Source organism: Salvelinus fontinalis, chromosome 6 (genome assembly GCF_029448725.1).
Source record: "Salvelinus fontinalis isolate EN_2023a chromosome 6, ASM2944872v1, whole genome shotgun sequence".
Taxonomy (NCBI): Eukaryota; Metazoa; Chordata; class Actinopteri; order Salmoniformes; family Salmonidae; genus Salvelinus; species Salvelinus fontinalis.
The window spans coordinates 43,976,934-43,989,640 of record NC_074670.1 but is presented as its reverse complement, the minus strand read 5'-3'; the positions used below and the strand labels follow the sequence as shown (position 1 = coordinate 43,989,640).

General features: G+C 43.3%; 1 protein-coding gene across 3 annotated transcripts in view; it reads left to right on the top strand.

Moving 5' to 3' along the window:
* Positions 1-12,707, top strand: part of fam13b (family with sequence similarity 13 member B) — a 75,612-nt gene that overhangs the window by 6,187 nt on the left and 56,718 nt on the right. For all 3 annotated transcript variants that reach the window (XM_055926541.1, XM_055926539.1, XM_055926540.1), the window contains 2 exons: positions 10,205-10,366; positions 11,060-11,240. In XM_055926541.1, the coding sequence (XP_055782516.1) occupies positions 11,090-11,240 (151 nt within the window). In that variant the 5' untranslated portion in view covers positions 10,205-10,366; positions 11,060-11,089. The remainder of the gene's footprint in view (positions 1-10,204; positions 10,367-11,059; positions 11,241-12,707) is intronic.

Genomic DNA, 12,707 nt, shown 5'->3' with positions numbered 1-12,707 from the left:
GAGTTCAACCTCAGGACTAGCATTAGGGTCAACTCAGAGGTAGTGTTGACTCTGCAGACGTTGTCTCTGTCTGCTCCTAGCCTATATCCTTTTCCTCTCTTCCCTCCAGTCAATATCAGACTGCCTTGTTGTGAAATCTGTTTCTCAGTCCTGTCATATATCAATCTCTCCTGTTTATCTTTACTTGCCAGTGCCACTTAAGGCTTCCACATGCTTCATTTTGGCTGGCACCTAACTGTGTGCTCGCATACTCCCTTAAGACATTCGCTTGAAAAACGAGAGAAAAGGGTCAATAGTACTGTTTTTCCATCTTGAGACGCCGTAGCCAGTATACACTCCCTCAAAATAGTCAGAATTAATCTAAGATAACTGAAGAAATCTGTCATTAATTTAGCCGTTTTTGCTTAGTCGCGCAATTTTACCTCTTAGATGTTTGGTGCAGTATTTAGCAAGTGAAAAGAATGCATGAAAACTATCATTGAATCACCCTAGGGTTTGGCCAGGGTAGGCTGTCATTGTAGATAATAATTAGTTCTTAATTTACATTTACATTTAAGTCATTTAGCAGACGCTCTTATCCAGAGCGACTTACAAATTGACTTGCCTGGTTAAATAAAGGTTGAATAAAAAATGAATTAATTGAAGAATCCCTACTGTTAACCAATGACCTTCGGCTAATGAATTTCAGCTTGCTTTGAAAAAATGTAGTGTCCACGACCTTTGCCGAAGACCAAAATGTTGTCGTAATATACTCACAAACTGTTCCGAACGGTTTTGGATGGGAAGCATGCATTGCCTTTAGAGGTTAGGTGAGGCAGTCACCTCAGCCCTAGAGTAGAAAGTCTGTCGAGGTGAAAGTCAATTACTTGTGTGTTTTTAGTTGGAATACATAGTCTCCATTGAGCTCTCTACTTGCATTCAACACACTGCCACCAAAACGCTCTATAAAAATTAAATAAAAAATATTTGTCGCATTCACACTCTCAATTCTCTGCATCAAGTTAAGTAGCCTACTTCTCCCCTAGTTGGGCATACGTGCATGCAAGATCAAGTACGCCTCGTATGTCTGGTCTCAATGAAAAAGAGTAGGCTGCCTATGCATGGGGCAGTTCTTTCCAAGGAAATTTACTAAATAAATATGATTAGGCTATAGTTTACTAGATTGCAGGGTTTCTGTTAGGAAAATGTGGGGATAGAACCTTGACAGTCAGCATTAAAATTGACCAAACATTTAAGAAATTTACTGGACCCATATGTATTGGTTGTGTAACCTGATTAGGGCGTTCACCCACGGTTCTCAGAATGACAGAAATCACATTTAGTTTATGGTAATTTATCTTAACAGAACATGCAACTCGGATGCAACGGCGTGTCATTCTTACCAAATTCCGATTTAAAAATGTTAAAGATGGAATACATAGGTGGTGAGTCCATAAGGCTAGAGGAAGCTAAGCTTTCCCCAAAGTGTACTGAACAAAAATATGATCACAACAAGTAAAGTGTTGGTTTCATGAGCTGAAATAAAAGTTTCCAGAAATGTTCCATACACACACACACAGCTTTTTTTATCTCATGTTGTGTACAATTTTTTTTACATTCCTGTTGGTGAGCATTTCTCCTTTGCTAAGATAATCCATCCACCTGACAGGTGTAGCATATTAAACAGCATGATCATTACACAGGTACACCTTGTGCTGAGGACAATCAAAGGCCACGCTAAAATATGCAGTTGTCACACAACACCATGCCACAGATGTCTCAAGTTTTGAGGAAGCATGCAATTGGTGTTCTTACTGCAGGAATGTCCACCAGTGATGTTGCCAGAGAATTGAATGTTAATTTCTTTACCATAAGCTGCCACCAATGTCCTTTTTAGAGAATCTGGCACAATACGTCCATCCGGCCTCAACCTCAGACCACGTGTAACCATGCCAGCCCAGGACCTCCACATCCGGCTTCTTCAACTGCGGGATCTTCTGAGACCAGCCACCCAGACAGCTGATGAAACTGTGGATTTGCATAACCAATGAATTTCTGCACAAACTGTGAGAAACCATCACAGAGATACCTTGTGAGATCCTGAGGCCCATTGTTGTGCCACTTATCCACCGCCATCACCTCATGTTTCAGCATGATAATGCACGGCCCTACGTCACAAGGATCCGTACACAGTTCCTGGAAGCTGAAAATGATCCAGTTCTACTATGGCCTGCATACTCACCAGACATGTCACCCTTTAAGCATGTTTGGGATGCTCTGGGTCGACGTGTACAACAGTGTTCCAGTTCCCGCCAATATCCAGCATCTTCGCACAGCCATAGAGGCATGGGACAACATTACAACGGCCGCAATCAACCCTATGTGAAGGAGATGTGTTGCGCTGCATGAGGCAAATGGTGGTCACACCAGATACTGACTGGTTTTCTGATCCACAACCCTATTTTCTGTTGTAAGGTAGCTGTAACCAAGAGATGCATATCTGTATTCCCAGTCATGCGAAATCCATAGATTAGGGCCTAATTTATTTCAATTGACTGATTTCCTTATCTGTAACTCAGTAAAATCTTACTGCATGTTGCGTTTTATATATATTTTTCAGTGTAAATTTAATTAAATTGCCAAAATTATATAGCCTAATTAGCTTACTCCGGGCTATACAGAGATAAATTAAATCATTCAAAATAGGCTAATACACCAGAAAGCATGATTTGGCCACAGAGGATCATTTAGCTTCTTTAAAAGGTAAAAAAGCTGTGAATTGTATAAAATCACATAAAGGCACGCAATTTGAGCTGAGCGCACGTCAAATACCAAATAGATGATTGTTAAGTTGTGACTGTCAGTGAAAAGCGGAGAGACCTAGGCAGGCATATCACAATATTTAAATACAATCGAAGATAAACTGTTGGGAAAACAAATGGTAATTTAACCTGCAGTGGCAAGAAAAAGTATGTGAACCCTTTGGAATTACCTGGATTTCTACATAAATTGGTCATCAAATTTGATCTGATCTTTATCTAAGTCACAACAATAAACACACATAGTGTTTCCAAAAGCTAATTGGAGTCAGGAGTCGGCTAACCTGGAGTCCAATCAATGAGACAAGATTGGAGATGTTGGTTAGAGCTGCCTTGCCCTATTAAAAAACACTCACACAATTTGAGTTTGCTATTCACAAGAATCATTGCCCGATGTGAACCATGCCTCGAACAAAAGAGATCTCAGAAGACCTAAGATTAAGAATGGTTGACTTGCATAAAGCTGGAAAGGGTTACAAAAGTAGCTCTAAAAGCCTTGATGTTCATAAGTCCACGGTAAGACAAATTGTCTAAATGGAGGAAGTTCAGCACTGTTGCTACTCTCCCTAGTAGTGGCCGTCCTGCAAAGATGACTGCAAGAGCACAGGGCAGAATGCTCAATGAGTTTAAGAAGAATCCTAGAGTTTCAGCTAAAGAGTTTCATGCTAACATCTCTGAAGAGTCTATGATACGTAAAACACTAAACAAGAATGGTGTTCATGGGAGGACACCACAAAAGAAGACACTGCTGTCAAAAAAAAAACAATGCTGCATCTCGGAAGTTTGCAAAAGTGCACCTGGATTTTCCACAACGCTACTGGCAAAATATTCTGTGGATAGATGAAACTACACTTGAGTTGTTTGGAAGGAACACAACACTGTGGAGGGGAAGAAAAAAAAGGCACACCAACATCAAAACCTCATCCCAACTGTAAAGTATGGTGGAGGGGAGCATCATGGTTTGGGGCTGCCTCAGTGCCTGGAAAGCTTGCTATCATTGATGGAAAAATGAATTCCCATGTTTATCAAGACATTTTTCAGGAGAATCTTAGGCTTTCTGTCTGCCAATTGAAGCTCAACAGAAGTTGGGTGATGCAACAGGACAACGACCCAAAACACAGAAGTAAATCAACAACAGAATTGCTTCAACCGAAGAAATTGCACCTTCTGGAGTGGCCCAGTCAGTCCTGACCTCAACCCAATTGAGATGCAGTGGCATGACCTCGAGAGCAGTTTACACCAGACATCCCAAGGATATTGCTGAACTGAAACAGTTTTGTAAAGAGGAATGGTCCAAAATTCCTCCTGACCGTTGTGCAGGTCTGATCCGCAACTACAGAAAACGTTTGGTTGAGGTTATTGCTGCCAAAGGAGGGTCAACCAGTTATTAAATCCAAGGGTTCACATACTTTCCCCACCATGCACTGTAAATGTTTACACGGTGTGTTCTATAAAGACATGAAAATGTATAATTGTTTGTGTTAGTTTAAGCAAACTGTGTTTGTCTATTGTGACCTAGATGAAGATCCGATCAAATTTTATGACCAATTTATTCAGAAATCCAGGTATTTCCAATGCGTTCACATACTTTTTCTTGCCACTGTATTCGGTAGGTTATTTTTACACATTTTATTATTGCCTATAGGGCACAAAATGGCAGTGACCATTGCTGCCAAGTGAGCTGCTTCACATGTCTAAATGTACATTGCGGTGGCGGGTGGGAGTAGGACAGTAAGCCGGGGGGGTGCAGGCGGGAGGCTGATGAGTTGATCAGTCCTTCGCAGACCTCTCTTTCAGAGTAATGTAAGGGAACTCAAGTCCCAATGGAGTCATGCAAGCTTCTCCAATAACCATAACCTTTCAAACTCCCAGGATTTATGCAGATTAAGTGGAAAGATTTAGGAAATAGCTTTTTTTTTCATCTTTTTTTTTCAATTGCGGATATGTCATTAGCATTGGTGGTGATTTAATTGTTGAAAAAGCATAAGTGAGATGACTGCTGCTAGGCTTGGCAGATAAAATGCAGAACCGGACAGGAACAATGCACCACCTCATTGCCTGATTGTTCTGTTTGGCCTTCTCTCCTCCCCCTAACAATGGCTGACATTGTGGATGAAAAGATTGTCACGCATGATATGTGGGATTAAGATAGACTGCCCCATTCTGTCCATGAAAGCCAAGTACAGGGGGATTTGGGAACATTTTGTCCTTGCTCTGTACCCGTTGTGCCCATCTTGCTATTATATCAAGTCTGTCTGTGACCCTCGCCTAATTTAGAAGCAATCTGATTAAGAAGACCATGCTTATTGGCGATTGTACTGGAAGTGGTATGTTGTAAAAAGACCACATTGAGTGGTCAAACCCAAAGCTTCAGAGGCTGGTGACAAAGGGTGCATCCCAAATCGCACCTTATGTAGTGCACAACTCTATAGTCCCTGATCAAAAGTAGTGCACTACATAGGGAATAGTGTGGTATTTTGGGATGCCAGACACTCAACAAGGCAGTGAAATTAAGTGGTTGGTAAGACAGTAGAACTAGGGCTTCTGATGAGCACAAAAGAGCCCCTTGTCAAGAGGGATGCAAAGTAATTGAGGAGCTGCACTAGTTTCATGTACAGAACAAGAGGGTTTCTTTGAGTTTTCCACCAAAAAGAGGCCAGGGGCAAGCGATTCATCGTCATCTTGTAGAAATGACTTTCATATTGAATGTAGGTCATTTGTTGCGGAACATGGTGGGTGGCAAGGACTGACTCCATGATAGGAAATTCCATTTTCATAGTGAGATGAATTTGAAACAATCCTCTGATTTAGGTGGGCGTGCGCACAGGAATGGCGCAGCCTGGGTCAGAACACGGAAAATATAGTAGCATGTCGTCTAATCGCATCCCTTTGGAAGGTCAGAATGACCGTCACACCATGAAGCGGTGTGACTCTCGAGCTGGGAGTGGGGACTTCATTTGTGTTTCTTAAAGGCCCAGTGCAGTCATCAACCTGAATACATAATTCTTTCTTCTGTGTTTTATATATTTTACCACACTATGCAGTTGGAATAATACTGTACAATTTTGAAATGCTGATAATTCCTTTTTACTCTAAGAGCTTTTTTGAAAAGACTGCCTGAAATTTCAGCCTGTTTTGGTGGGATTTGGTTTTGGTCTTCCTGGTGACATCACCAGGTGGTAAATTAGTGCTCTCAATAAGACTAAGAGTTCCAAACCTTTGCTAATAGGCTATTTTTGTTTCTTTTTGACCACTTTGTTTTAAATTAATCACAGGAAGGTACTTAATTGTTACCCAGAAATTATGATATTGAGATAAAAAAATGTCTGCTTTGAACCTTTTTTTAAAGTGTGAAGCTAGCCTAATTTATGCCTCATAGATCGGTCTTATAAAGACATTACTGCACAGTAATGCTCGCTCTCTCCCTTGAGAAGGCAACTCCCTTACTTAGCCAACAGGCATTGGCAGCCTGTTAGTTATCGCAACTTTGTTTTTCTTCATGATTCCTGAGCTGGTGGACTTGTTTGGGAGGCCATGACAGGCCAGTAAGCACAGCTTCCAGTTCCACCATCTAGCTTACACTAGCCTAATTTGGACGAATCCTTGCACCACTGGGCTCTAACCTAGCTGTCATGTCTCTCACACAACATGCATGTGGATAGCTTTTGGATGAAACGTCTGTATTAAGGTATTCTCTAGCATGCCAACACTGTAAGCTTTCTGTGGGATCATTTGAATATCTTCATGTATTGTATAGGGCTGGGAATTGCCAGGGACCTCACAATATATTATCACGATATTTAGGGGCCGATACGATATGTATTGCAGTTTTGTACTGCGTTTCGAAGTTCCAAACATATTGCTCAACATCATTTTGTATGTACAGTCTTGGCCAAAAGTTTTGAGAATTATACAAATCTTCACAAAGTCTGCTGCCTCAGTTTGTATGATGGCAATTTGCGTATACGCAAGAATGTTATGAAGTGTGATCAGATGAATTGTAATTAATTGCAAAGTCCCTCTTTGCCATGCAAATGAACTGAATCCCCAAAAACATTTCCACCATCAGCCCTGCCACGAAAGGACCAGCTGACGACATGGCAGTGATTCTCTCATTAACACAGGTGTGAGTGTTGATGAGGACAAGGCTGGAGATCACTCTGTCATGCTGATTGAGTTTGAATAACAGACTGGAAGCTTCAAAAGGAGGGTGGTGCTTGGAATCATTATTCTTTCTCTGTCAACCATGGTTATCTGCAAGGAAACACGTGCTGTCATCATTGCTTTGCACAAAGAGGGCTTCACAGGCAAGGATATTGCTGCCAGTAAGATTGCACCTAACTCAACCATTTATCGGATCATCAAGAACTTCAAGGAGAGCGGTTCAATTGTTGTGAAGAAGGTTTCAGGACACCTAAGAAAGTCCAGCAAGCACCAGGACCGTCTCCTAAAGTTGATTCAGCCGCGGGATCGGGGCACCACCAGTACAGAGCTTGCTCAGGAATGGCAGCAGGCAGGTGTGAGTGCATCTGCACGCACAGTGAGGCGAAGCCATTTGGAGGATGGCCTGGTGTCAAGAAGGGCAGCAAAGAAGCCACTTCTCTCCAGGAAAATTGGACTACTGATTGGACTGCTGAGGACTGGGGTAAAGTCATTTTCTCTGAATCCCCTTTCCGATTGTTTGGGGCATCTGGAAAAAAGCTTGTCCGGAGAAGACAAGGTGAGCGCTACCATCAGTCCTGTGTCATGCCAACAGTAAAGCATCCTGAGACCATTCGTGTGTGGGGTTGCTTCTCAGCCAAGGGAGTGGGCTCACTCACAATTTTGCCTAAGAACACAGCCATGAATAAAGAATGGTACCAACACATCCTCCAAGAGCAACTTCTCCCAACCTTCCAGGAACAGTTTGATGACGAACAATGCCTTTTCCAGCATGATTGAGCACCTTGCCATAAGGCAAAAGTGATAACTAAGTGGCTTGTGGAAGAAAAAAAATCGATTTTTTTGGGGTCCATGGCCAGGAAACTCCCTAGACCTTAATCCCATTGAACTTGTGGTCAATCCTCAAGAGGCGGGTGGACAAACAAAACCCCACAAATTCTGACAAACTCCAAGCATTGATTATGCAAGAATGTGCTGCCATCAGTCAGGATGTGGACCAGTGACAGCATGCCAGGGCAGATTGCAGAGGTCTTGAAAAAGAAGGGTCAACACTGCAGATATTGACTCTCTGCATCAACTTCATGTAATTGTCAATAAAAGACGTTGACACTTTTATGAAATGCTTGTAATTATACTTCAGTATTCCATAGTAAAATTTGACAAAAATATCTAAAGACAGTGGAGCAGCAAACATTGTGGAAATTAATATTTGTCATTCTCAAAACGTTTGGCCACGACTGTATGGTGTATGTGGACACCCCTTCAAATTAGTGGATTCAGCTATTTCAGCCACATTTGTTGCTGACAGGCGTATATAATGTAACACACTGCCACGCATTCTCCATAGATAAACATTGGCAGTAGAATGGACTTACTGAAGAGCTCAGTGACTTTCAACGTGGTACCGTCCATAGGATGCCACCTTTCCAAGTCAGTTCATCCAATTTCTGCCCTGCTAGAGCTGCCCCGGAGCAACAATGGCTCAGCCGCAAAGTGGCAGACCACACAAGCTATCAGAACGGGACCGCCGAGTGCTGAAGCGCATGCCGCGTAAAAACCGCTTGTCCTCTTTTGTAATACTCACTACTGACTTCCAAACTGCCTGTGGCTTCATGAAATGGGTTTCTATGGCCAAGCAGCCGCACACAAGTCTAAGATCACCATGCACAAAGCCAAGCGGCGACTGGTGTGGTGTAAAGCTTGCCGCCTTTGGACTCTGGAGTAGTGGAAATGTGTTCTCTGGAGTGATGAATCACGCTTCACCATCTGGCAGTCCGACAGACTAATCTGGGTTTGGTGGATGCTAGGAGAACGCTACCTGCCCGAATGCATAGTGCCAACTGTAAAGTTTGGTAGAAGATGAATAATGGTCAGGGGCTGTTTTTCATGGTTAGAGCTAGGCCACTTAGTTCCAGTGAAGGGAAATCTTAACTCTACAGCATACAGTGATGTTCTAGATGATTCTGTGCTTCCGACTTTGTGGCAACAGTTTGGGGAAGGCCCTTTCCTGTTTCAGCATAACAATGCCCCGTGCACAAAGCAAGGTCCATACAGAAAGGGTTTTTCGATCAGTGTGGAAGAACTTGACTGGCCTGCACAGAGCCCTGACCTCAGTCCCATCCAACACCTTTGGGATGAATTGGAATGTCGACTGTGAGCCAGGCCTAATCGCCCAACATCAGTGCCTGACCTTACTAATACTCTTGTGGCTGAATGGAAGCAAGTCCCCTGCAGCAATGTTCCAACATCTAATGGAAAGCCTTCCCAGAAGAGTGAAGGCTGTTTATAGCATCAAAGGGGGAACCAACTCCATATTAATGCCATGATTTTGGAATGAGATGTTCGATCAGGTGTCCATATACTTTTGGTTATGTAGTGTATGTCTTCTGCATAGGGACAAGAAAGCCACAAGAAAAATGTTTTGATCCGTCATGGAAATAAAAGTGCTGAAAAACAAATTGGCTCCCTCATTTAAAAAGATAGCCAATAAGCTTTGAATTACTTGAGTTTTGGTACAGCCAACTAGCGCAAAAAGAATATTGCGATATTGTCGAAATAATACGGTATATCGTCAAATAATATCCCGGTAACTGTATAGATCCCCGCCCCATCACTACTATTGCATCTGATGAAAATATTGGTATTTTTTCCAAATTATGTAATGTGTTAGTAGAACTACATTTCATTTGAACTAGGCTATGTGCAGTAATAATAAGCATGCATTTTTTATTCCACAATTTGTGGTATCCAATTGGTAGTTAGTCTTGTCTCATCGCTGTAACTCCCATTACGTCCTCCGAAACACGACCCAACCAAGCCGCACTGCTTCTTGACACAATTTTCATCTTAATCCAGAAGCCAACCACACAATGTCGGAAGACATGCATGCGCCCGTCCCGCCACTGGAGTTGCTAGAGCGTGATGGGACAAGGACATCCCTTACCGGCCAAACCCTCCCGTAACCTGGACGACGCTGGGCCAATTGTGCGCCGTCCCATGGGTCTCCCGGTCACGGCCGGCTGCGATAGAGCCTGGACTTGGACCAGGATCTCTAGTGGCACAGCTAGCAACTGCAATGCATTGCCTTAGACCACTGCGCCACTCGTTAGGCCCTATAATAAGCATGTTTTGTTGTTTTTAATGTGGATCAACTCTTGACAATTAAGTGGTCATTGTGGCCTTGTGGTTTCAGAACCTAAGCAAGCAACTTCTTTCCAACACTTTTGTTCCTTTCTCCCCTGCAGCTTAGCTACTGAAGTCCTGATCAGGATTCGCAGTCTGTCAATGAGGAACTACAGGCTCATCTTTTGCCATAGCCTGAAGCAGCCATAGATGACCATTTGATTCACTGCTAGTGAGTGGTGCTGAAGATAAGGTGAACTACTGGGTGTTTTAAGTGCTAAACGGTGAGTACAGCAACATAAACAACACACAGGTCAAATTGCAGCCTAAAAATCGAATCCATTTCCAATTCTGTACATTTAACATTGATGTAATATGCTGGTCCTGAACATGTTTACTATAACAAATGGCAAGACATTTGGAGTGTGAATCATTCCAACATAGCCGACAACACACTCCTGTGATTTTTAAAACCGCAGTTAGTAATTGGTGTCTGGATGGATTGGTATTTGTTTTCACAGCCTAACATGCCCCTGGCTGACCTGTAGCAGAGCCGATCTTTAGAGAGGTCCGCTAGCCTGGTCAGTGTGCGTATGTTTAATAGGGCACAGATCATTGAAGTCTGTCACTGAAATGTAGCGTAGCTAGCGCTCAAACGCTCCAAGCCCAGGCACCTGTTCCGGTTAGCCATCAGAACAGGCATGTTTACAATGCTGTCAGACACACTTGCAGTTGACTCTCACTATACTTACGTAACCCTCTGGCTCCGAGCTAGCTGGGCCTGATAGCTGCGCAGGGAGGGAGGGTCAGATGGGGCCCGATCAGATTTAGTCAGATTTCATCTGTATAATGCTGGGATCTGCCCCGCCGTCCGCCCTGTGTGTGTGTTTGTATATGTATGTCGGATGGAGAGCACAGCCTGTGACAGTGTATCTGCCTTTCTGTCTCTCCTCGGTTTGGCGCTGGCGGGTGTCCAGACCTTCGGAAACAGCTCGGCTGTGGAAGCGATGAGGAAGAGCCTCTCTCCTTCCCCCAGTGACTCCCTGACACCAGCCAGGGTTTTTGGGGTTCCCCTAGATGTGGTGCAGCAGAGCGGCCAGCCAGGCCAGGAGGTCCCCCTACTGGTCAGGCACATCGTAGAGTACATCGAGGAGCATGGTGAGTGGCACACAAGCACTGCATTTCTAACTGCAGAGGTATTCCTTAGGCAAGAAACGGAAGGCCACTACCTTGTCCAATAACTTATTTAGAGTTTGTGCCTATCTACCGAGTGCGACACAGGAGAGCTGCATGAATGGGACCTAAAAAATACACACGCGCGCGCTCTCTCTCTCTCTGGCAAATGATTCACCTCTTTGAGCATCACATTTACCTTAGAGTATCTTTTTACGTGCTCAGTAAATCCCATTATTCTTCCACTGTCTTGCTTTATATCGTTGTGGCTTGTTTTGACAACTCCTCCAGGTACTTTAGAGAGAGATTACCTTTTACCTGTCATAATTTCAGCTTCTTGTATCAAACCCCACTGGAGATGTTTCTACTTGTTTTACATCAAAGCAGAGATTATTTATAGATGTATAGAGAGGGAGAGATTAAATGATTGTGTGCATTTTTATTATTTGTAAAAAATCTGTTCATGTTCCATGTAGCCTAGCCCACGGGTGTGCTAGGCAAACCACGGCCCATGGGCGTAAAAATATATTTTGGGGGTTGGGAGGGTAATTATTTTTGGTACATGTATAAACATTTTGTGCTCCAGGCCACAATGGAATGTCTAAAACTAGATAGGAAGTATGTAGTAATGGACCTATATTTTCAAATAACTGCTCTTTTTCTGGGTTGCAACTTGATTTTGACTGACAAATTAGTCTGTGTGAATTTCGAAATCCCGATGTGGCCCTTGAGACAGTTTTCCCACCCCTGGCCTAGGGCTCCCACGTGGCACAGCGGTCTAAGCCACTGCATCTCAGTGCTAGATGCGTCACTACAGACCCTGGTTCGATTCCAGGCTGTAACACAACCGGACGTGATTGGGAGTCCCATAGGGTGGCGCACAACTGGCCCGGCGTCGTCCGGGTTAGGGCTTGGCCGGGGTAAGAATTAGTAAGAATTAGTTCTTGCCTAGTTTATATCAAATAAAATAAAAAGCTAAACAAGTGAGCGTGGCTTAAGACGAAAAGAACAGTTGCAGTCAGCCAAGACTACTTCTTGCATCACGATAAACCAAATATGTTGTTTGGAGATCCTCTCTTTGATACGCTGAACTCTAAATGCACTGTGATCAAAAAGATGTGCTTCCTCTGTTGCGTAACATTTTAGACTCCTTTCTACTGAAAGTTTGGGTGCAGGGGGGAGAAAGAGCTAGTCAATCCAACACAGGGCATAAGCTGCAACTCCAGAGGCATAAACATCTATTTAGTTCTTATTACAATGACAGGGATTTTCACTTCCTCATTCGTTTCAACTTGATTTATTTCCAGGCATTTCTCCAGTCAACTGAATGTGACATCAAGCAGACATTGGATGGTTATGTAATACACTACACCCCACCCCCCCCCCCCAACACACCTCCTTTCATTCCCCTGCTGCCATATTAATGATAATTGTGCAGTCTAGAAGTTAATC